Source organism: Bactrocera oleae, chromosome 2, assembly GCF_042242935.1.
Source record: "Bactrocera oleae isolate idBacOlea1 chromosome 2, idBacOlea1, whole genome shotgun sequence".
Classification (NCBI taxonomy): Eukaryota; Metazoa; Arthropoda; class Insecta; order Diptera; family Tephritidae; genus Bactrocera; species Bactrocera oleae.
Window position 1 is genome coordinate 55,416,261 of NC_091536.1, and position 25,911 is coordinate 55,442,171.

Here is a 25,911-nt window from a genome sequence, read left to right on the forward strand (position 1 = left end):
ATTAAAATTCTCGCATTTAAAGTAACGATTATCCTCAATCCATGGTAAAGACGCCGTCACATCCTTAAAAAATCACTATTTGGAGTGCTCTATGAGCGGAAAGAATTAATGGTCCATATTTCTTCAAAAATGAAGCCGACCATAATGTTACAGAGAATGGGAAACACTATAACACCATAATTAATGACTTTTTCGTGCCTGAATTGGTGGATATTGATGTGGACGAGCTTTGGTTCCAACAAGACGGCGCTACATGCTATACAGCTAACAAACCAATCAATTTTAGTGAGCGCATTATCTCGCGTCCCGAGCTTGTGGTATGGCCTCCACGATTGTTTGATTTAACACCGATAACTTGTCCGAAATCATTAGTTTTTAAACATAATGGTAAACATTTATTTTTATAATAAAGCTAAATTTTTGGCCACAACGTTAAATTATATGCGTTTATTTCTTCTTTAAAACCACATACCTAAAAAAAAGCAACCCTAACAAGTAAAAATGGGCTAATTCGGGTTTAACCTAACATTTCGTACTCTTGCAACTCAAATCCGGGAAATTACCTTTAAGAGTTGGCAAAACGTCATATTCAAAAATGTTGCGAACGAATTCAACATTCACTATTCGACGAAATCGTGAATGTATTACAATCAAATTTGGTCTTTTATCGAATACTCAATTAGTTTCATAACTATATGTTACTTCCCTCCAGCGAAAATTATATTAAAATCATTCTTAAATGAGATATATCCAACATAAACTTTACCGAAGAGACCAAATTTAATATATTAAGTTGATGTGCAAAACGTCAACCAGAAGATCGCAATTGCTGATATTAGGGATATGAAATTAAAACCAAGATCTAGACCACCTGCAATCATGTTCAGCGGTTCGTTAGAAGAATATAATATAGAATGTAATATAATATAATTTCTCATATTTTCGGCATTAAACTTATGTATATTCAATAGTATACAATCAGTTAACAATATCTTACATATTGACCGATATATACGATATAAGGCCATCCGGAAGTTTGAAAATATTTTATTAGACGTGGTTGTAGGCCCATTTTGCCCATTCTCGCACTGTGATATGGGAATGTCAACGAAGTCCTAGGTACCAAATTTGGTTGAAATTGGTGGAGTACATCTGGAGATATGTGATTTCGCTTAAATGTGGGCGGTACCACGCCCATCATCCAATTTTGACACCTGCTCCTATAAAACTCTCTTGTACCATCCTGGGTGTAAAGTTTAATATCTCTGACGCATTTTGTTATGGATTTATCGCACTTTTAATAGTTTTTAACAAAACCATTATATGGGAAGTCGGCGGGGTTATCATCTGTGTTCACCTATTTTCACTCTGGCGCAAAAGATGTCGAAATGATTTGTCTTGTGCAAACTTGGATGATATAGTTTGAATGGATTGAGTGAAGTATACATTAAACCTATTAGAAAGCGGGGCCACGCCCACTTTTAAAAAATTCTTATACCACAGGTGCACCTTCTTAAGGCGATTCTTTGTACCAAATTACAGTTTTGTATCTTAATTTGCGGTTTAGTTATGGCAAATTATAAGTTTTCGATTAAGGGAGTTTTGTGGGTGTGACAGCGGTCCGATTACGCCTACGCTCTACGAACTCATAATCACTTTTTTGCCAAGAAACATTTGTACAAAGTTTTATTACGATATCTTAATTTACAGCTTGTTACAAGTTACAGCTTGCACAGACAGACGAACGGACAGACAGTCACTCGGAATTCGACTCGTCTCGTCCTGATCGTTTAGGTATATTTATTGTCTAACCCGATTAGTTTTAGGTGATACAAACAGCCGTTAAGTGAAAAAAACTATTATACGCTGAAGGAACATGTTGGAAAAGTATAAAAAAAAATATTTAAGCCAGAATGTTAAAACAATGACTAATGACTCTTTAAATGAAATTTGGAGTATTTAAATTTAAAGTATTTTGACGTCATAGAAGTATACAATACGATTTATTTAAGGTCCATCATCCGTTGAGAGAAAATAGAAAAAATCGTAATTTGTAGGACACACTACATATGGGAGACAAAGTAATTAAGTTTTAAAAAATAGTTATATATTTATCTTTTTTCGTCGTTCTTTAGTATTTGTCACATTATTGAATTAAAATATTTTGCAAATTTTCGTTTTTATCTACCGACTGGCACGCATGAGACGCTGCTCAGCAGTAAAAGCGCAGAGATGGACAAGAGCAGCGTGTTCAAAGTCCGGTTTTTACCAAAACCACAATGCCGCACCTCCGCTACCTACCACGGCAATGCAGTGAAACGTGTTTATCTTTTGTTTATTTTTAAACTTTTACGCTCAGATGCGCTTGATCAAACCTTAAAGCAGAAATATGAAAAAGATTGAATATTATGTACTTATATGGGTATGAGCAGTACATATTAAAAAGCAACAACAAACACACGTAGGCGCTCGTTGGAAATATTTCACTGGAAGACGCACAAGCGCATGCGCATCACTGGACAAACAATTACATAGAGTTAAACCTTATAGAACGAAGAGGGCAAGAGGCGCCTCGTTGCACTGCCGAGTTGCAGTCAAAACGACCACAAAACCGACCGAGCCCAACCAACAGCATTCTGCATTCTCTAAGTAGCCGGGGTTAAGGCAGAGCTCAGCTGCTGCCATAAAGGTAAGCACTAGAAAGTATCTGCAATATAAATTGATTAATTGTTGTTTTTCTTTTAGTTTTATGTCATCCACAAACTGGAATTAAAGAAAATTAAGAGAACTGAAAAACAAGTCGTCGATCGATACAATTGTCGACGACAAAAGCGCTTGGCAAGGCAGCTGCTGCTGCTGTGGCTGGCGGCTGGCAATGCAACCAACTCGAGATACAACAACAAATTTGAATGCACACTCGATTACGCTTTCATATTTTCGCGCCTGCTGAACGAAATGCACAAACAATAAAAAAACGTTAACTTCGGTTGCACCAAAGCTATAATACCCTTCACAAATACAAATGGGTCCTTACAAGAACTTAATTCCGATCGTTCAGTTTATATGGCAGCTATATGCTATAATCATCCGATCTATGCAATTTCTTTGGAGATTATATTTCTGCATTAAATAATGATCCATGCCCAATTTCGTGAAATAAAAAAGTTTCGCATATAAGCACTTGATTCCGACTGTTCAGTTTATATAGCAGTTATATGTTATAGTGGTCCGATATCGATCGTTGCTACAGCAACTTCTTAGTGAGGAAAGGACAGGTGCAAAATTTCAGATCGATAGCTTCAAAACTGAGGGACTAGTTGGCGTATATACAGATGGACGGACAGACAGACGGACATGGCAAAAATCAACTCAGCTGTATGTATACATGTATTTTAAAGGGTCTCCGACGTTTCCTTCTGGGTGTTACAAACTTCATGTCAAACTTAGGGTGTATTAAAGGGTGTTCAGGGTATAAAAAGGGAATGCGAGGACTGGCTTGCGGCAAGCAAAACACACACACATAATTAGTGTATGTATGCTGATTGCCTAATTTGTGTCGTAGCTCGGTTTTATTTATTGAGATTGTGCAAATAAAATTTTGTGGTCGATAAAATGTGAGAAACCGCAAAACAAAAGACGCGTCAACAGCAGCAAAGCAGTTGCATGGGCTTGTTGTTGTAACTAACAGCGTGGAATAGACCTTAAAAAAGGATAAAAAATAATATAAAAACTGCAATAGTGTGGAAAAGTGCGGAGAAAAAGTTTGGTGCATAGGGAGACCGCAAACAGCAACTTGCAGCCAGCGACTGCAGCAACGCTCGTTGCGCTGTGAGTGAAATGCTGCTGCCCCAACTCCGGCTTGCTGTGCGCAAGCGCTGTTACAGCAGCAACATAGGCAACCACAGCCTCGAGCCGCACAGCCACAAAAACCAACATATTCTAAAGGCGCACAGAGGGGTGAGCTGCGGCGGGGTGCTGCCGTAAAAGTAATCGATAATGAAGAAGATGTAGCAAAAGTTAACGACATCATCAACGTTCGTCTTTTTTTGCATTTTGCACATTTCTTTTGTGTGCTCCGCTCCACCGAAGGCAAGACTAGCAATCACTAGTCGACACAGCAGCATCGGTGGCAACAGCAACGTAAAATGTGCAGCTGTTGTGGTCACTAAAAGTGAATTGGTGTGTGTTGCACGTGATGATGCGGCAGCTATATATCTGCATGTGTGTGGCTGTTGTAGCTTATTGACGCTGAGTAGTAGCTGTTGCAAGTCTATGGCTGCTGTTGTTGGCTTGCGGTCAGTTGGGATTAAATGAAAGTGCGAACATGGTTAAGAAGTCCAGCTTCTTATAAGTACGCACTCGGTGCAACACTCACTTAAGTTGCGCTAAAGATGGGATGTTTGTTGTTGGGGCTCGTTATGCTGTTGGCAGCTTAGCCGATTAAATATCATTTCCTTTTGTGATTTTTTATCCTTAAAGTTGTAGTTCTTTTAAGCGGTTTATGCATTAACGACATTCATTGTGGTGCTGGTGGTGGTTGTGTGGCAGTTAAAAGCCATTCACGTTCTTCGCTCAAAGTAAGTGAATTAAGGAAGTTGTTAACACTTTCGAAGACACACACCGTGCAACGAAATGGCGATTTGTAACACAGTTTATAGAAATTTAAGTGCAATGATATTCAGTTTTATAGGGTGATATCAAATACCACACGGAAATGTGAGTAAATGCCTAAAACTTGTTACTGGGGAGAAAGCTTCAGGCAAGTGTATGGCAAGATGATAAGAATAAAACATAAACGCTGAACCATGAACGCTTTACCATGCTGAAAAATCTACATTGCTTTTTGTAGTTAGACCTAACTTTTAAAATGCACGTGCAAAATTTTCACACTTGTCGAACAAATGGTTAGAAAATAATGTGTCTATAATATAGCATTTTGCGTGAGAGTTTTGAAAAAAATAATAACGGATAAAAACGAATTCTCTTTTAATTTGAGACATTATTATCTATGAAAGTATCATTAAACCATTTTTAATCGGGTTCTGCGTCAGCAGCAATAATTTGTAATCGGTTTGCGAAATTCTGTACAGACAATAAAAGTACCGAAGATGTTGGTCCAAGTGGAATCCAGCAGACAGATATCTACCGATCATGCAGATTGCATAGAAGACTCTGAAGACGTATTTTTTCAGTACCCTTGTTTAGTTAAAATCTACACTCGGCGGTAGTCTAATAAATGGAAAGCTGTCAGCGAAGCCTCAGCCTAATTATGACGAAACTAATATGCTTACCACATATTCGGAGTCATTCGTAAATAACAATCGCAGAGACTTCAGTTTATCTTTAACATCCTTAATAGATATTTTAGCTCAAATATAAGACCCAAGTTCGTTAAACTTTTGATAAAACAAATTGTTATGACAGTTTATCTATAACATTTATTTACTCTTGTCTAGAAGGATTCTTTAAACTACATGCTCAAGCCACGGATCATCGGGTGATAAGCCGCTAAAGGATGACAATGGAAACCTCATGATCTTTTATCCGAAAGGTAATATGATCCAAGGTACGAATACCAAGAAAACTGAAGAAATTTCCATTTCGAAAGTATTTTCAAACTTTACAGCGCTCGTTCAAAATGGGAAACTATCAGGAGACGTTAGCAGCTCTTGTTCACAAAGTGAAACTACTCAGTAACGTTAAAGTTGACTCAATATACTTTGCCTTACAATAAATTCTGTGAGGACCATAGAGAAAAGGGTGTTAGATAAGTTGGGTTTGTTGGGCATGCAAAGAGGTGATTAGTACCATGCGTGGCCTCATTGCATGCAGGACACAAACTACTCAGTAACTTTAAAGCTGACTCAATGTACTTTGCCTTACAATAAATTCAGTGAGGACAAATTCGCAGAAAAAAGTACTGTTATTTTTTATTATAATTTGTATAAAGAGTTGTTGGGTCCCTACTCATATAAAATAATCAGTTCAGTGTTGGTTTTGTTTATTTACAATAGAGTGGGGAGCTAAAGAAAATCGTTTTGCAATGATTGCCCTACATAAGTGTGGAAAAAGCGCATGTGAAATTTATAAGATTCTCTAAAATTTTAATATTTCGAGAATGTTTGTTTACCGCACCATTGATCGCTTTTCCAAATGATTACAGTTGATGACAGAAAGAGTGGTCTATTCGCGAATGCATTCGCAGAAATCCCCTTAAAAAACAACGAAATGGATATATTGACCAGATCGAAGTCAAAACTTATTCGAGAATATCTCCACATGAGAGCCTACCGTCGGTGAACTAGTCATTTTCTGACAACGGCCTGAACTTTTAACAGAACTTATGGCAGAACCAAGTACAGAGCAACTTACGATAACATAACTGTTTTCCTGATTATGACTAATTATATGTACCTATACTCTAAAATGGTCTGTGCTCCTCAGGAGAAGTAATATACATAAAAATTGTATTTAATGTTTTATTCTCATCGACCAATGAATTGCTTAGCGTTAAGGACAGAAGGTAGATTAGCTTCGAAAATACAGAGATATACTTGTATTTAATGTTTTACTCTCATACCATTTTCCACTACTAGGAACTGGCTAAAAACTCTTCTTGCTATGTTTAGGTGTGCACATAACCTTAAGTTAAAAAGTTAAGTCATAAAAGGAAATTAATAATGGTAAATGTGACACGACTGAACTGCAAGACGCCACAAGAGAATTGCCAAGTGTAAAAAACAATAAAAAGGTACTACCTGATGTGAATTGCAAATAGAATAATAACAATAATAAAGGAAATACCTCACAACAGCGTAAGCGATTACCAACAGCGTTCATGGCCAAGTGCGAAATTTTTGTCTCGAAACCAACAGCTAACGGAGCGTCCTTGAGTGTATATCCACAAAACACAAAAACAAAACAACGCTGTCAAACGCACTGGGTATCTAGAAACTTTTATACTAACATGAGTGGAGCTTAAAGCATTGCCACGAAAAGTGTGAGCAAATAAATTTATTGCTAGTAAAAACAACAATAATTTATAGCAAATGCACCCACTCTTTATTTGCGAAGTTTAATGTAGCTGGCGCTTCGTAGCACTTCTAGACACATTTCGGCACACAAAGGAATCATTCCTTGTGTTACCACTTTGGACTAAGTATTGCCGTACGTTGGTAGAGTCACGTTTAACTTACGCGGAAAAGATTTTCCAACAAAAAAGCTGGCAAAGTAAACAAATACAAAAACCGAAAACAATCAAGCAGAAAACACAAGAAAAATGAACCAAAAGAAGCAAGTTGGACGTGTAGCGAAATCGAGGGGCATTGAGTGAGACCTAAAAAACTTTTAGCAAGCAGTTGTGGCACATTATGAAATTATACGCTTATGTTGAACTGCCTACGCGTTACCAGCTGCGTCAACACAAAGTACCGTGCAACATGAATTATTTGTATGTACATATGTATGTTACGAGTTGCTTGGACTCTTGCTAATATGCCTGCAAAATAAATGCCTCGTCACAGCTATTCCGCATTCTTGAGATTTGTTTGTGGCACCGTGCGCCAAGCATTCTCGTTACGCTTGCCACGAATGCTACCAAGAACAGCATATACAATTTCGAACACAATTCCCAACACGCATACCGGAGTTGGTTGAATTGTTATTGTTGTGCATTAACGTTGTGTTAGTGGCATAAACATGATTTATGACTTTTCTCGCTTTTCTTAACTACGCCACATGCGTACAACACTATTCATATACGATTGCATGCACACTTTATACTGTCTTTCGCAGGCAGCGTGCGCATACGACAACCTGCCTTGACTGCCTGCTTGCCTGTCAGGCTGCTACATTGCGCCGTGACCTGGAAAGGTTCGCTATTTCGTTGAGGACTTATGCGCACAACGCCTGTTTCTAGGCCACTACCACAGGCTGTGTCGCATTGTTGACAGCAGTTTCAGTTTCGGAGGATGAAAAAGCGCAAATTACGTCACATTTAATGCAGAAAAGGGAGTTTCTTTGATGTTAAATGGTAGATTAAGAAATGTTGGCGTCAAATTCAGTTGTGCATAATAAAACTGATGCTTAAGTGGATTTGTGTTTTGTAGTATTTGCCCACATTTGCTGTCGCCACACAAACCTAACTGTGAATATGTGATTAAGCGACAGTTGGTGGGTGTTCCCATGAATTTGTAAGAGCTGATTTGCAAATACTTGACAAGAACCCTTTCGCTTGGCATCTGCAAACGCATTACGATCCGTAATCTGAATTTGACATGAATACTCAATGGCCTTTTATTTGTTACATTCTGTTTGTTTAAATAGACGTTCGTGACATTGAAAATGGATTGTGGATATTTGGAAAAATGTTTAAAGAAATGCATAAGTACTTTTTAGTACTGGGCAGTCCATTTGTTTTTAAGACTACTTTTCTTTGTCTGATTTCGAAATACAATTTACAAACTGAAATCAGCACTCTATTACTCTCTCCTAATTCAGAATTGAGATAATTATGATTTAAAATATAACCGCTTATATATATTTGAATAATATCTTCGATAGTATAATGGTCAGTATCTTGTAAGGATATTAACAACCAACTACTTTTTAAAAAACTTACCGTTTTTATGGCATGGGTCACTAAAATTTAGTGTATTATAATATGTATATTATATATCGCATTCGGACCTAACTTCAAAAGAAATAAAAAATTAAATTAAATTAAATAAAATTAATTAAAAATAAGTAAAAAAAATTTACCATTTCTGGGATAGCCTTGACAGCGTTTCCCAAAATTATTGAGCACATTTTTGTCACGCGAGGTTAAAAGCAAGCAATACATCAATAAAATCGAAGGAAAAATTTATTCGATTTACACTATCAGTAGAATGCGCTGGGCTACCATCGGTTCTTGCGCTGTCAAAGCATCTTTTTGGCCCAAGGACAAGCGTAAGAAATCCAGGAGGCTAAGCCCATGTTGAATAAATGCTGATTGAGCATGGAATGGCCAGGGTAGAACGCGACAAGAAGCCAAAATTTATTTCTCAGAAGATTGATTATCCTGCACTAGCACCGATTTAACCTCATAGGTAGAGATCGCTTTAATTGCCGCCTGACTAGCGCTGAATATGGCAATACTTTCATTGCGATAGTTGCGTTGGAGGTTTATCTCTACACACCCACTTATAGCATAGACTTCCCCTTGGAAGATTTTAGAAAACTTCTAATGGGAATGGAGAGTTTGGTGGGTGGTCCTGCGACTCTTGCACCAATCCCCTCCGACGTGGGGGTTCTAACAGATGATTGGTCTATCGGCGCCCATGCTGTAAGGTTAAGAATCTTACCGAATGCCAGCTGAAGAAACTGTATGGAAGAACACACGGTAGAAACATCTCGACACTTCCTTTTTCTTCCTTCTTGATTGTCTCGCGTTTGCGAAATCAAGCCTTAAACATTTGGGAGCGCACACTTTCACATATCCCATTGAGATAGATATAGAATTGAGGTTTGAACCGCGAAGTAAGGTCTATTATGCCCTCACAAATTTTCAGTGGCATAGCAAAAATAGAAATTAAACGCCTAAGCTAATTGGTTTTGGCCTCAAGGCTTTGAATATTAAATTCGAATTTTGCTACAGGAAAATGTGTGTGTTTTTTTTAACAATACAAACTTTTTAGCCTGACTGTTGAAATCTTTCATTTTCATCAAACAAAATATCACGTAGCATGATCTGTAAATTTACGCGATAGTATAGCGAACTGGAATCGAACTTGGGACATGCGTTGTGGTCATAATATAACATTATGGAGATTGCGGTTCACCAACAACATGAAATTATAATTATAGTACAAAGCGGGGAATCGGAAATTGTTTATATTATTTTCCTCTTTTTAACTGAATTCGCCAATTTAAATTAAACTTTGCTTGAGTCTAAAAAATAGCCATTTTGAAATCACGAATACTTTAAGTTTTTTGCTTTTGTAAAGTTAATGCACAGTAGTTCAAATCCTAAATAGGGAATAGAATTCTTTAGGTTATTTCGAATTGTGGTTTGAAAATACAATATCTTAAACAAGCCTTATTATAATTAATTTAGGTTTTTATAAGTAAGTAGATTGCTTATAATGGAGTTTATTAGATATACAAGTATATAGCAAACAATATGTTCTAGTTTTCACGACCTAATTTCGGTCTAGCTTTACTGAATAATATTTACGTAACTGTTTAAATTTCCAACGGACAAAATTATCAAAATAATACAGTTAGTTATATAGTAAAGCAAGCTACCTCAAAATAACTGTGCATTTATCTACATGTAGGTACATTTGTAAGTACAGATAACAATGGGTCATAAAATGCTGTTGCGAGATATTGTATATGCTCAGCATAATGAAAATGACATATCAGCATTGTGTGGTAAATAAGATTTGTTTGTTTGGCATTTATAAAGCATTCACAATTAACTCTTAAGCTAGAGTGACATAATTTGACAGCTACTTGGTAGTACAAATTTCCGTAGAAATACCGTAAGTATGTATTTTGAAGCCTAAATTATAAAATCGGTAGAAATAAATTATCTGACTTCGAAGAACTTCAAGTTAAGAATACAACAACACACAGTATTAGACTATCACATTTTGTTAATTTAAGCTAATAACGCAAATATTTACAATAACACCAAACAAAAAACATTTTATGGCTACCAATAAAAGTACACACTTTAAAGCATTTGCGAAAGCTCCCTACACATCCGTGACACCCGAAATATGTATGTAGGTATGTATGTTGTTCTACGTGTTGGCACTGTTTGACTTGTTCGTAGTGTTAATTTTATTGCTACATGCCTCGCGCATGCGTTACTACCGCATTTGCAAATGACAGGCATCTGAAAAAGCAGATGTTTATATGGCTGCCGTATGGGCACTCGACCGTGCAACACATTTAACAAGCCAAACATATATATTGTATGTATGTATGGTAACAACTTTTATTTGCACAACCACACTCGCAAATAATCGAACAACCGTACAAGCAATCAACGAGCCAAACAGCAAACATAATGTAAACAAAGTATGTAGATACCGCACATAAGTTTGTATGTATGTAAGTCAACGTGGAAAAGATGTTGTGTTGGAAAAAAGCTTTGGGTTATTGTAGCTTATGAGTTATTTGTAATTATACTTGATATCAGATACCATAAGCAAATATTTGCTTTTGACAGATACTACTCGTGTAGTTTATGCTTCGGGAAGAATAAAAAAAAAACACGACGCGCAACACCACAACAACATACATACAACTTGCATGTTTACCTAAATCGCCCAATAAAACGGGGGAAAATGTGAATGCGGCTACGTGTTGGAAGTCAAGCGACACCACTCATGAAACATGAAGTGAAGCACGGCGAAATGCGTGAACACCAAGTGTTTTTATTTTCAATGTGCATGCCTATGTATTTGAGTTTTATGTGCATAATATACATACATACACAAACAGTCTTTGTGTGCTCGTACGCGCAAAACGTAAGACCAATGAAATAAAGATGAATTCGTCGAATGGATAAACGCACCTTGAATATGTTTTACACACCCATCGGTGCTCCTAGTTGTCTCCGAATGTTTACTTTGAGGCACGTATGTGTGTGTATGTGCGTCCATAAAACGGGTTTGTTTGTAAAACGAAAATAAAGCAGCTGCTGGCATTTTGCCAAAGTGCTCGAAAATATTTTGAAAAAAAAGAAGTTTTTGCAAGATAAAAACTAAAAAAAAAAATTTTTTTAAAAAAAAATTTAAATTCAAATTTAAAACTAAAGAAAAATTAAACTATGGGGACAATTTTTGAAAAAATTTAAAATAAATAGCTAAATAAGAATATTTAATAAAAAAAATTAAATCAAAGAATTAAAAAAAATGAATAAGAATATTCAAAGAAAAAAACTATTTAAAATTTAAATTCAAATTTGAAATTTAGATAAAATAAATAAGTTGAGAAAAAAAATTAAATGAATTTGCATATGTTCTCTTTTCTTCAAACAGGTAATTAAATGTATCATTAACGATAGATTACCAGTGACTTTGGCCAATACAAGTATTAACCGCTACTTAAGCCGTCGCAATAATGATAATTACTTACACTAAATGATATAGGTATGTAGATATTTGCAAATTACACAAAAACCTACACAGAAGTATGTATTCAGCATCGATTTTTCCTAAAATGAGTTAATTGGGAATTCCTCTGCAGTTAAGCTTACTACGAGTATATGCAGTAGAAACAATGGTAACGTAAAAGTATAACGGGTAATTATAACCTAATGTGTATATACACTAACAAGTGCAGTATCTCAGCGTCATCAAATATTAATTGATTATTCAATAACCACATACATATGAACGCCGTGCTGATGGGTAATGTGCGCAAATACATCTTCTACATGGCTCACAAATCGGGTTAGGGCCTTATGAGCGGTATGCAGTGGAGGGTTCAGACAAGGGTATGCAGCAAATTTGTGCTATTTTAAGGCTTGCCAATGGAATAATTGACCATAATAATTAATTAATAGCGGAATGTTGGTCACTGTGGCAGTCGAAAAAGCAGGTGACATACTGCTGGTGGTAGAGTATTGTGGCAGTTTTGGTGACAGACTGTATTTTGAAAGTGCAACGATTTTATATTTTGATCCAAAAATAATGACAGCAGAATAGTCTTCTAATATGAGCAACAGAAGGTTGTCAGTCAATTAAATATATCTTTAGGAAACCAAATGTCAAAAATCTAGTTAAAACAGGCAAACTTGGGTTGCACCCAAGGTAGAATACCCTTGACAAATAAAAAGGTTTCCTTACAAGAACTTGTTTTTGATCGTAAACTGACACGGCTAAATCGATTCAGATCGTAAGGCTGATCATTTAAATATATATTCAATAGCGTCACCGACGTTTCCTTGTGGGAGTAACAAACTTCGTGACAAACTTTATTTACCCTGTTCAGAATATAAATATGACGTTTTTATGTCAGTGGTATTCCTTGAATTAAAGTGATGAACCTCAGTATTCATTTGAATAATCTCTGTACATTTGAATAATTATGTACATATATGAGGACTTCTTGAAACTAAAGGTTAATGCATTTAAAATTTAACTATGTAAAGCCCAATGAAATATCTGGGTTATACTACAGGCTACAACAGAGAGAACTCTGGAGGTCAAATCTGACGAATCTTGTGAGTGGGGGACTAGTACACAGCGTAATTCCTTCAATAGGTCGGTCATATCTCAAGCTGTATGTTCATAGAATGCTGCACCCATCGCGTATAAGGGTTTTTGATATGAACTAGGCTCCTATGATGTAAACCATCTCACTAAATTTCATTATGTATGAAATTCATTAAACCAATATTCGGCTATTGGATATTTTGTAGCAAATTTTGTCATTGCTATTGCTTTGAAACAACGGTATTTTTTTCCTTCAGGAAACGATGTCTTACCAAAACACGAAAGGTCATTAACTTAAGAACGTTTGGAGCAAACGTCTTGAAACTTTGACATTATTCTGTTGAAGGTTAGTTCTCTAAGAAAAGAATATCGATTTTTTGTATGTGACGCGATCTCTCGGATAGGAGAAAGCCTTTCAGCCGATTTAGTAAGCACTTGAGGAATGCAAAATTGGTTGAGCAACCACAAAAATTGCGTTTACTATAGATGAAAGATTAAACGGGGAATTAGTAAGAAACCCTAATTAATTAAATTCTATATTTCTATTAAATTAGTTTCGACTGAATGTGTACTCACCTTATATAGATGATTTCATCATTATTAGCTTGTCTACGCCAACCCGGTGCCAAATTAGCATTGTTAGCGCTGGCAACACTCGGCTGTCCTACGGTGGAGTTTGTGGTTGTCGCCGTAGTGGTAGCAGATGCAGCACCAACACTCACATTATGGGTGGTAGGGGTATTGGTTGTGGTAATATTTTGGCGTGAGGCAATTGTAGGGGGCGCTGCCACAACATTATTATTCACTTTTAGTGAGTGCTGTTGTGTTTGGTGTTGTTGCAATCGTGTTGGCGGTTGCTGTTGCTGCTGCATTGCTACTTTATTTTGTTGTGTTTGCTGATATATATTCATTGGTTGGCTGTGTGTTGCACTATTACTTGAAGCAAATATAGTGCCACAGCCATTTACAAAACCACTCGACAGCGTGTGTTGCTGATTTTGTTGTAGCTGCTGCCGCTGCAGCTGTAAATGTTGTTGGTGCTGCTGTTGTTTCTCTTGTTGCTGCTGCAATTGTTGTTGTTGTTGTTCCTGCACGTGTTGCTGCGTGGACAGTGGCGAATTGGAAACGACACGTGTGGTGAATTTCGCAGCACGAAATTGCTGTTGCTGCTGCTGATGTGCATGCTGCTGTAATTGCAGTTGTTGTTGTTGATGCTGCAGCATTCGCTGTTGTCCATTATTTAAGTGTTGCAATTGCAATTGTATATGCTGTTGCTGTTGCATTTGTTGTTGCTGTGGCAGCTGCAGCACCGCTTGTTCTTGCAATTGCAAAGAGTGCTGTTGCTGCTGCTGCTGTTGTTGTTGCTTCATTGATTGCTGAATTGGTTGGCGCAATCCAATTCCATTTATATCTTGCTGTTGTTGTTGTTGCTGATGATGTGAATGATTCAGCTGTTGCTGTTGTTGTTGCTGCTGCTGGTGCAATTGTTGGCCAGCACTAGCGGCAGCCATTCTAAATGCACAAATTACACTTCAATGAGAACTACACACAATGTTGTCTGAAATGAACGAAAGAGTGGGAAATAAAAATTAATCAATTTGTGGTTAAACATTGTTAACACATCAATCAACAAACAAAAAACATTTATTTATGCAATTCTATTCTGTTATTTAGCCTATTTAACACATATCTCTCTAACTTATAAACTCAAGAATCCATTAATTTTTGTGACTTTTCAATGAACTGTCAAATTCTGAGGAGAACGCGTCCAAAATAGTTTGCTTTTCAACATCAGCTACCTGACACACACATACACACATCCCTCCATTTCACACACGCATGGTTCGTTGAGCGAGCATATGGGTTCTACTACATACATACATGTGTGTATGTATATATTTATATTTAATTTATTTAGGTACCTACTTGCAAGGGTACAAAATACACCAATTGTGTATTTTCCTTGGATGTTTGTTGTTCCGTCCTTGTTGTTCCCTATTTGGTCTTCTAATCCGGAGCAGGTAATTTTTTGTTTGAGCCTCTACTTTCAAGTGTTGCGCAGTGATGACTAAATTTCGGATTATCTCCAATCAGTGCGGGTTATTCCAAATATTTATTCCGATACATTGATTTTGTGAAATTTCGATGAGTCAGTAAAAAATGTTGCCTTCAACACCAGGATGACACTCATACATGTATCTAGGTAGTATATGCCACTGGCGTTAACGCCTTAATTTTATATTTATTGTAATTCTTATTGAAAAAAAGTTTACATGTGCGTTCAAGTGTGTGCGCCTTGGGAAGAACACACAAGTGGTTGTTTCTTCTAGCGTGTAGAATTACAAACATTTCCTTTTATCAACCGGATCAACCGGTGACAGACGTAGAGATTAGGTCATCTCTCTTCACTTAATTACCATACACACCATATAGGCACTACAGGGCAATGATACATATCTAATATATACAACAAGATATAAGTTCGAAACTTTGAAACAGAAACGTCCCTTACATTTGCTTTATTGAAAGGAGGTCTCTAGAAAAAATTACATACCGAATTTTAAGATAAAGGAGGAAAATTACATTAAAAAAATGATGGTGTTGTGATACTTTCATTTTAAAACTGATAACCATGTGTTTAAATAATCAAATAAAAATAAGACTAAAATTCTAAATTTTCAAATTTGTCTAATAACTTTTAAAATTTTAGTTTTAAATTTAATATTTCGTTTTCAGTTTTTAAATATCAAACCATTTTCAACCAGCTGTCCAAGCCAGGGTTGCAAATAAATAATGCATCAATGACATGAGTTTACTTTTAGATTTTTATACCCTGAACAGGGGATATTAATTTTGCCACGAAGTTTGTAACACCCTGAAGGAAACGTCGGAGACCCTATAAAATATATATATAAATGATCAGCATGATGAGCTAGTTAAGGCAACAATGTAATCTCCGAAGAAATTATTCAGATCGGATGACTATAGCATATAGCTGCCATATTAACTGAACGATCGGAGTAAAGTGCTTGCATGGAAAATTTTTTTATTTGACGAGGTATCTTCACGAAATTAGACACGAGTTATTGCTTAAGGCAACAAATTATTCTCCACAGAAATTGGTCAGAATAGATCACTATATCATATAGCTGCCATACAAATTGAACGTTCGGAATCAAGTTCTTGTAAGGGGCCTTTGTATTTGTGAAGGGTATTATAGCTTCGGCGCAAACGAAGTTAACGTTTTTTCTTGTTTTATATTAATTAGTTCAACAATAACTTAAATTCAATATTTAACTTTTTTTCCATCCGTTTTATTCACACAATAACAATAGGGATGCATTCTAACAAATAATGTTACCTTATCTACATATTTTACAAAAACCAAAAAGAGTAAAGAAAACAGATAGTACTGTAATGATAGGAAATGTATTGGCGGTCTTCGGCCTCGCATCAAAAAAACAACCCTCCAGCACCAGGATTTACAAAAAAAAAAACGAAATTCCTAAAGAGTTTGCGTTACTCATCACACGATTATGAATTTTGTATTGACGGCCAAATCCTTCCTTTTTATTTATTTTTAATCGTTTGCAAAATATGATAACACTTATTTTTTGTTTGCATGCAACCATTTTGATATTGTATGAATAAATGGATTGGAACCAAAGTTAAATATTGAAATAAAGTTAGATTTGCACTATTTAATACAAAACAAATGTGTAAAAACGAATTAGTGAAGTGTTAGTGGATATAAAAGAAAAAATATAAATGTAAAATTCCTTATAAATCAAAGAAACACGAACTTTAAATAGATAAATTTTTTAACTTTAAATGCAAATATCTCAAAAACCTTAAGTCAGTGGCAACTAAATGTATATATTTTTTTAATCTGGACTCTATCTATACCCATTTTAACCCTAAATTCGGGGGGTGCTATTCTAATTCATTTTCTTATTCACATAATGCGACCTCAGGATATTTGCTCTATTCTGTCTCAAATAATTAAAAGATTAGAAACACACTCGTAATTAAATCACTTTAATTTTTTATTACTACACATAACACTTTTATCATATTACCGGTTTGCATAAGCTCTTCAACTTCATTTCATTCAATTAGCAGCGCCACTCACCTGTTTATGCAATAATTGTAGACTTTTGATTCAGTCAAACGCTTCATATTCCGACAACAATGGCATTGCAAATGAACTGCTGCTGCGTGTTGATGCAGCTACAACGCAAGCAATGGGCAGGGAGATTTACACGATTTTACAAAATGAATGCACTAACACACAACAATACGCGCATATACATCTTAGTCAACGGCGATCAATAAAAAATTTGGGATTGTAGAGCATTAAAAGACGACAATATTTCTCGCAGTTTTTTTTAAATTTTGAATTTGAATATTTCAATGAATTTGCACCGCTTATAATTAATTTCAAGCAACTCAGTGCCCGTGTTAATTGCTCAGACAATTTATTTATTTATTATTAACAATGAAAAACGATGTTGACTTGCAAAACGATTTATTTAGCTTCACTTTATTTGATTTAATTAAATATTTTTTTCCGTTGGTTTACTTTGCTACCGAAGAAGAAGACGATATACCGATAGTAGTGAGACTTAACGATACGTAACGCGAGAGCCGAACACATGAATGTGACGATTGGCAAAGCGGAGAGCCACGAAACACGCGACAACAAAGTTGCTGTTAGCTAGTGGGTTGATAGCAGCAATTCAATGTTGGGTACTGTGGGAGGTACAACTACGACTACTACTATTATGGACAAAAGCAGCAACACACGCAAAAGTAGGTGAGTGGAGCACACACACCTTAAAAATTTTGCGGCTGTGGTGGCTGCTACTGCTATTGCTCACACACTAGCGGAAAACGGCTACTGCTATGCTATTTGAATTTTCACACTTTTACGCTTTTGACTTTAGAGCTGCATTCACTCATAAGCGCACCAATGCACCTCAATTTCAATTGTTTTGTTGTCTATTGCTGTATCTTGGAATGAATATTTTTCGCGTTTTCATTTACACTATTTTTCTGCTATAATTGTATACACAAATCACCGTTATACCAATAGCACAAACGCTTAGTAATTTATTTAATTTCATTTATTCATGGCTTTCAAAACAAATTTTGCTTGTACCCATTGAAGTTTTAGAATAAGGACCGTGTTTATTGCTGTTTTAGCTGCTACATCGTGATTTCACTACACGCGGTAATGCCGATAAGAAATTTTAACTTTCAATATTTGACACTTTGTAGGCTTTAAAATTTCACTTTCATAATTTCTATGTATTTTTAACGAGAAATCATTATTATTTATGTATGCCGGTTATCATATAACTGTACGAAACGAATAATTAATATTTTGGTACACTATCTGTCCACTGCAGCACAGGTGATAGCTTTGCGTACTTAATTATGCTTGCATAAGGACGATCCAATAGTAAGCGGTGTGCGCCCTACGGGCTTTTGGAAGTGTTTTGCCCCAAAGACCAGCGCAGCAGCTGTTTATGTTTTTTATTTTTTTCCGTTTGCTGGTCAACAAGCGATACATACACTGTTGCTATTGTAGAGGTACATACACACAAACACACGATAATACTTTCCCCTTTAGCGCACGCTTTGATTTCAACACCACTTTGCTACGTATGACCTCAATATGTGCTTTTCATTTTCTGATAGCTTGTTGTATTTTCTTACGTATGTAAATTTTTTCATCGACATAATTACAAAAACTTCTGTTATCAACTATTATATGTATTAGACATTGGTATTTTAACGCTGCACTAATTTATAATTAATTTTTACACTTTTGACATGTTCAATTAACTCAAATATAATTTCATTCACTTTCGCAAATGAATCTAAATTTCTTCTCTTCGTAATCTCACACCTTATATTTGTTGCTACAATATGCTTCTTCTTATTAATATTTTTCTTCTCTTTCCACTATTTCACTTCCCATTCGCATTCATATAAATTCACTCATTCACCAATTTGATTACCATAGATATCTAATAGCGATTTGCCATGCAAATTTTCGGTGCAAATTATTTTTGAAAACATTTTATTTTTACTTGCACTTTCTGTACAATTGGAATTTTATTTTAATTTTTTACAGCATTTATCGGCACAAATTTCAAAGACTTTCGAAAAAATTTACGCGTAACCGTCATGCGAACAAGTACTCAGCACTAAATTCAATACAAAAGTGAGAACCAAATATTTTCTGACTTTCGTGCTTTCGTGCCTGGCTCGCTCGTCCATTCTTCGTGCTTTATCATCGTTTTTTCGCTGCTCGGTATCGGATTTTGTTATTGCGACATCTGTTGTGGAAGAAAAACAAGAAATTATGAAACTTATGATAAATTGTGAGCAAAACAAAAGACACAAATTATGTATAAAAAACATGTAAAATATTTAAAGAAATTTATTGAACAATAACTGTCGATTATCAGCAGCAAGAGCAAGTGGTAATCACTTTCTGTTCGCCAAATAGATATTTAGTTTATTTTGTAGTATCTTTTAAATGTTCCCCAATTATTCCACAATATTTTACGAGAGAGATTTTCATTTAGTTTTTCCTATTTAAGTAAAATAAATTAATATTACAAACGCAATATTAATGTACAAATAATTGGTTTGGCACTACTTTAATGTTAATTAATTTTATGGTTTGTCAGCACTTCCCGCTGCTGTCAAAACCATCTGTTCGTATTTTGTAAATTGGCGCTTATAACGTATAATTGGTTGTTCGTAAAGGTTCATAAGTGAGAAATAAAACTTATGTTCATATTTTTTAATAGTAGTTATTTTTGCTCGTTTCTTTACAACGTTAATTTTTTATCTATGGTTAATGGTTAACAGTTAAATCGTATTCATAAAGTAAATTTGGACCGGCTACTCAAACTAACCTCAACGTGCTGCCGATTCGACACCACTCATTTGCAAAATATTTAATGAATGAACCTGGTTTGAATAACAAGATGTCATTAATAGTGGAATGCAAAAAGCTGTGCTTGCGCCGCTGTATGTTGGCGTTGTTTTACAGCATAGCCATGCAATATCTGCTACTTGGCTTCTTCCTTTTCTTCATCAACTTTCATGTTCTGCATCCTTTGAATTGGATAAGCGGCACAATACGTGTGCTATTTTCGTTCTATACTTGGTTTAGCATTTTACCCCTGATTGGTTCCGTCGTCTTATATAGCATATTGTTGGGAAAATCATTTCTCGCTGTGAAACATTACTATCCAACACGCTTCCAATGGCTCATCTACACAGCGCCACGAAAAGTACTGTTCTTTATTTTACATTTACTTGTTGGTTACTTAACCGCATGGCTTTATACTAGTTTTTTGCACGTAGATTACCGGTAAGTACTCGAAAATACTTATTATTTAAATGACTATTAATTTTATTCCTTTACAGTAATATTGTATGCGAATGCTTTGGCACAAAATGCATCAATAGCCGTTATTTATTCTTAATTTGTGTTGGGTTTTTCGCTTCTTGTTTGCATTTCACTAGAGAGAATTTACGTACTGATCCCGAATTGGAATTCCCCATAATTCAGGAGTTAATGTTAATTCGAATTCGTTCTCTTGTTTATCGAACCTTATACAATTCATTTTTGAAATCCTTCTCGCCTACAATATGTTTTGCACTAGCTTACTGGCTAATTGCCGGCATAATAAATCGTTATTTTGCTGGCGTTTTCGCGTTGGATGTTGATGAAACTACGTTATCATTTATTTCTATCGCTGTAAATATCCGTCTTTTGTTCTATGCTTGGATCCTGACGGCGCAAATTTTAAGTAATATGCATCTGATGCATCGTTTCTTCGTCATACATCTTTCGGAGGAAGTTGCTTTTATTATTGAACGCAAGCCAGTGTTGTGTGGCACTGGCCTAGAAGAAATAACCTTAGTGGATGCGCTAAACTCGTCATTAGTGCCAGTGGTGCAGAATTTGGGCGCACGCGATCTGTATAATTTGTCAAGCAACAAAATGGATAACAGGCGCAAAGAAATCTTTGCACTCTCAGTACCAGGTAATCTTTAATACTATTTGTTTATTATTATTATTTTTTGTTTATTTTTTTAATATATATTTTCTATTGACATTTAGGTGCCCATCCATACAATTGGAATCAGCTTTCTTCACAGTGCTTATGTCTTATTAACGCCTTTACCGAGGAATTAGCTGCATCTCTGAAAAAGATTTCAGTTGTTAAAACAGCGCCACTATTTTCCACAATCAAACCCACCACCGCCACCGAAGCTGCTGAAAAAATTTTGCTACGCCAATATAACGAGACCTATGGCATTAGACGCATGATGACCGAAACTAGTCAAGAAAATGCCGAGACGGTAAAGAAGATGTCACCGGCTTGCAAGCGTATACATGATCAAGTTGAAAAAATAAAGAAACAATTTGAGGAGACTTTGCGTGCCGCCTTTCGTACGATTCCCGGTCTGTATTACATGTTTGGTGAACCAGAAGGCGCTAAAACTGCTTACTTACTCTCTAATTCGGAAACGATTTTGTGGATAGTGCAAGGTTTGGCCAGTGTATGTACAGCTTCACTGATGGAAGACAAATATGGTGTGGTACAAATTACTCTACCACAAGTAATCAAGTCATTGTTGACACTAAAAACTGAATTGGATAAACTGAATAATGTTAATTTGAATGGCAGAAAAATGGATCGCAATTTCATCACGCTGAAAAACGGCGTAAAACGTAGCTTATACAATATATGCACAGTTTTCAGCGACTATTTGCGTGAAATCGTGGATAGCTCGGAAGATTTGCGGAAGCTACAGTGCTATGTGCACTACGTGGAAACGTAAGCAGGAATACGTGACTTATGCTAAATTATTCAATGAGCTGACTGTTTGTAAATTAAGTTTATTTAAACACTTAGAATGTAATGTTTTATATAAATGTACGTTTTTCTAAATAATTAAATTTTAAGTCAACAAAATTCTGTGCGAAATAAAGTTAAGTTTTCCTATGCATTGAGAATTAAAATTATACTAAAACTATTAACTAATAAATATGATAGATTTTATTAAATTAAAGTCTTGTAATCTATACGTTTTGATTATAAATATCAGCGCGCAAAAAAAATATGTATTTTAGATTGCCACCTGCAGTTCTTTATCACTTGTTGATACCGTTACTTGTGTGTCAATCGACCTGGTTGTAATAATTGGTCGCAATAATTTACTTTCGAATTGCTCCGGCTTTGGCACCTTAATATCTTTGCCTGCGTTTATTTAACTAAAGTAGTTGGGGAGAAAGCTGAAGCATTTAATTTGAACTACCCACCTAAAGACTTGAGCGCCTTTCTGATTTCTTGTATGTACTGCTCCTGTTGTTCTATGGTTTCTTCCATGTGTAAAATATTGTTTGTTAAATTAATTGCTGCTTGTATTTTTTCATCTCTTTTACGACGTTCTGAACGCATTTGTCTATATTTACATCGTGAATAGAGTGGATCAATATTTATTAAAGAAGATTATATGTTTGTACAACCAACCGCGAAACTTCCGATACAACTGCGGCTCCACAGATTACGAATAAAACAAATTCGCCCAGCATACTGGCACCCAAATCAATGGCTGCCGCTTCTGACAGAGGCTTTATATTTTTCGGTTTGCCCATCTTCATGGTCCACATCATGGTCCTGGTCTCCATTCTGTTGTACCCTTTAAAGGTTTACACGCATCTTGAGTTGTACTATTAAAATCTTTCGGCGGTTTACTTACATTGTGCCGGTGGTACACAAATATATTCACGAAACATTTTATTATCCTTCGCTTTTTGCTTAATAAAATTCGCTACATATTTACTTAGCTGACGCACGGCCAACATACCCAGTTTGAACACGGGTAAGGCGGGCATTTTAACAAAAAAAATTTAATTTTTTCTATCACTGACAGTCTTAACTATTTGTTGCATATGTTTAGTTTTACGACTATCTTAAGAGTTGGAAAGTGAAAAATTATATTTGTTAGTTGCTGTTGTTGTTGTAACGGTTACCTAGTCCCCGTTTGGGTGATAAGTTCCAGATTCGTTGTCGTCGAGGTCATCTAACGGGAGGCCCAGGACACGAGCTGTTTCGACGGGGTCGGACCATAGGGAGAAGGGTGTTAGATGGGTGGGGTTTGTTGGGCATGCAAAGAGGTGGTTAGTGTCATGCGGAGACTCATTGCACGCAGGACATGTGTTTAGTATGTCGGAGTCTATTCTGGATAAGTAGGAGTTTAATCTGCTACAGTATCCGGGTGGGTGGTGGTTTGACTCCTATTACGCCATTCACTGAGAGGGAGTCTGTGAAGGTGTTGATGGTTCCACTGTGAATGGTGGTCAGTGACTGTCTAATGTCGTCGACGTAGTCAAGGAAAGACCTCTTGATGTTCCTAGGAGGCGGCTCCGCTACATTCAGGCGACTACAGGGGTGGTTTCTACGAAAACACCCCAGTAGAAACTGCTTGGAGAGGAGTTCGTTGTGTTCCTTAACCGGAAGCATACGGGCCTCACTATGTAGGTGTTCGATTGGAGACATCAAGACGCATCCCGTGATAATTTGGAGTGCAGTGTTCTGACAGGTCTGAAGATTCAGCTTCGCGTGTCACTGCATCCAGGCGACCATATTGGGGCTGCGTAATTTAGGACCGGCTGGCCGATTGCCTTGTATGTTGCCAACAACGTTTCTTTGTCTTTTCCCCAAGAGCTGCCGGCAAGCGACTTGAGGATTTTGTTGCGGCTCTGTACTTTGGCAGTTATCGCGGTCGTGTGAGGAGTGAAAGACCACAGACTGTCCAAAATGACGCCTAAAATTTTAGGATTATTTACTGTCGGAATTTTTGTGCCATCGACTTAAATATTCAGGTCCAGTCTGTACTCCTTCGTCCAATTTTTGAAGATGGTCGCTGTGGATTTAGTGGGAGAGAGTGTTAGGCTCCTTGCAGAGAAGAAGCGAGAAAGATCGGAGAGGTAGCTGTTTACTTTTAAAAACATGCCATCGATACCATTTCCCGACGTCAATATCGTACAGTCATCAGCGTACGAGGTCACTGAAATTCCCGCTGGTGGCTGCGGAAGTTTCGAAATATTATATAAAAATTAAACAGTAGTGGAGAGAGGACACCGCCCTGCGGAACCCCCTGTTTAATTTTCCTAAGTTTGGAGTTTTGACCTCGAAACAGTACGGATGAATGCCGACCGCTCAGGTAGTTCATAGTCCACCGCTTCAGCCCTGGAGGGAGCGTTGATTGTTCTAGGTGCTCAAGTAGCGTTGTGTGATTGACTGTGTCAAAAGCTTTTGACAAGTCCAACGCTACGAGGATCGTCCTCTCGCAGGGTGGCTTCTGGTTCAGGCCATGAACTATCTGGGCGTTTATGACGCTAAGTGCTGTGGTGGTACTGTGCACTTTACGGAAGCCATGTTGATGATCTGCTAGGCTCAGGTGGTGAGTGAATGACGGGAGTAACAAGGCGATAAGACTCCCCTTTGTTGGCGGGTTTCCCAGGTTTCAGTAGTGGGACCACTCTTCCGACTTTCCACACATCGGGTATTTGAAGAATGGCTATCGACAGGTTGAGGACCTTGGTGAGATAATTTACTCCCGGTTGGCCTAGGTGTTTTAGCATCAGCATGCTTATTCCGTCAGGGCCAATGGACTTAGACGATTTCGACTTTTTGATGACACTCTGAACCTCCCCATCGGTGAAAGTAAGTGGTGCGCAGTCTTTTGGCATTTTGCGCAGCCGTCGGGTAACACGTCGTTTGGCCCTGTCAGTCGAAGGGTGCAGTGTAAGTTGTCGGCTGAAATAGCTCGCGCACTTCTTCGGGTCCGAGGAGGCATGACCATCGAATTGAATTTCAACCCGATCGTCATGTCTTCTCGGATTTGACAGGGCCTTGACAGTAGTCCAAAGCTTACTCACACCGGTGGAGAGGTTGCAGGACTTCAGGTGCTCTATCCATTTTGTCCGCTTATGATGATTTACCATTCGCCGAATCTCCAAATTGAGATCCCTTATTCGGGGATCACAGGGATCGGCATGGCGTAAGGTGTCGCGCTCGTTTGCTAATACAGCTGCTTCGGATGGGAAATTAGGGCGGAGTTCCGCGATTCTTCCAGCCGGTATGAAGCGAGCAGTAGCTCAGACTGGGAGTCATGCTGTCTATGTGAGCTCCTTAGGGCCGTGGAGGTCCTATCTTGGCCACTCGACTGGAGTGGCAGCGCAGTGCGCGAACATGGTGCAGGTTGCACAGCCGTTGAGGCAGATGTCGCATTATTGCGTTGACAGCATGGGGCCACGTAACTTGTGGTCCACTTCCTATGTGTCTTAAGGCCTGAACAGGTCTTAAGATGGCTCCATCCATTGCATGTATTGCACCTAACCGAGGTGGAGTTTGGATGGAGCCTTTTAGCGCAAACACAGCAGTAAAATTCCTCGGGGCCCGAGTTGGACTCGATGCCAGCACGGGTCAGGAGGATACGGAGCAACCCTGCTGCTAGGCGTTGCTCCAATGACGACAAACTTAATCTAAAACTCACCGATCCAAACAGGGTTAGATCGCCGAAATAACAGCCCTTGGCCGGATAAAATCCGGGTCAATTCCGGTACCGCAGAACCGGCTGTTGTGGGAATTGT

The 25,911-nt window shown here is 37.2% G+C and overlaps 3 protein-coding genes across 5 annotated transcripts in view; 1 reads left to right on the plus strand and 2 right to left on the minus strand.

The window, feature by feature from the left end:
• sba (six-banded) overlaps positions 1-19,632 on the minus strand; it is a 366,731-nt gene extending 347,099 nt beyond the window's left edge. Inside the window, exons 1-2 of one of the 3 annotated variants that reach the window (XM_036357848.2) lie at positions 17,347-19,627; positions 13,791-14,772 (exon numbers count right to left, since the gene is read on the minus strand). In XM_036357848.2, the coding sequence (XP_036213741.2) occupies positions 13,791-14,725 (935 nt within the window). In that variant the 5' untranslated portion in view covers positions 14,726-14,772; positions 17,347-19,627. Of the gene's footprint in view, positions 1-13,790; positions 14,773-17,346 lie in introns of all 3 variants that reach the window. The other 2 variants (XM_036357846.2, XM_036357849.2) reach the window with 2 other exon arrangements.
• A 325-nt stretch (positions 19,633-19,957) lies between these two features.
• On the plus strand, positions 19,958-22,272 carry Ndc1 (Nuclear division cycle 1). Its single transcript, XM_014239995.3, has 3 exons — positions 19,958-20,610; positions 20,667-21,289; positions 21,367-22,272. Exons 1-3 carry the CDS (start codon positions 20,195-20,197, stop codon positions 22,089-22,091), a joined length of 1,764 nt encoding a protein of 587 aa, XP_014095470.2. The 5' UTR covers positions 19,958-20,194; the 3' UTR covers positions 22,092-22,272.
• A 14-nt stretch (positions 22,273-22,286) lies between these two features.
• Positions 22,287-23,205, minus strand: LOC106621239 (optic atrophy 3 protein homolog). The gene is made up of 4 exons (XM_014239998.3): positions 23,013-23,205; positions 22,784-22,952; positions 22,573-22,715; positions 22,287-22,510 (listed from the first exon to the last, which is right to left on the minus strand). The coding sequence occupies exons 1-4, from the start codon at positions 23,146-23,148 to the stop codon at positions 22,380-22,382; spliced, it is 579 nt and encodes a 192-aa protein (XP_014095473.1). The 5' UTR covers positions 23,149-23,205; the 3' UTR covers positions 22,287-22,379.
• Between the last annotated feature and the right edge of the window lie 2,706 nt (positions 23,206-25,911).

What these genes read in the sequence shown, in the direction of transcription:
- LOC106621239 (XM_014239998.3), bottom strand. Translation starts at nt 23,148, where the DNA reads ATGCCCGCCTTACCCGTGTTCAAACTGGGTATGTTGGCCGTGCGTCAG. An exon ending in TTGTGTACCACCGGCACAAT is followed by an intron (nt 22,953 to 23,012) that starts GTAAGTAAACCG and finishes AAACCTTTAAAG; the next exon opens with GGTACAACAGAATGGAGACC. An exon ending in AAAGGCGCTCAAGTCTTTAG is followed by an intron (nt 22,511 to 22,572) that starts GTGGGTAGTTCA and finishes AAATAAACGCAG; the next exon opens with GCAAAGATATTAAGGTGCCA.
- Ndc1 (XM_014239995.3), top strand. Translation starts at nt 20,195, where the DNA reads ATGAATGAACCTGGTTTGAATAACAAGATGTCATTAATAGTGGAATGC. An exon ending in TTTTTGCACGTAGATTACCG is followed by an intron (nt 20,611 to 20,666) that starts GTAAGTACTCGA and finishes ATTCCTTTACAG; the next exon opens with TAATATTGTATGCGAATGCT. An exon ending in CTTTGCACTCTCAGTACCAG is followed by an intron (nt 21,290 to 21,366) that starts GTAATCTTTAAT and finishes ATTGACATTTAG; the next exon opens with GTGCCCATCCATACAATTGG.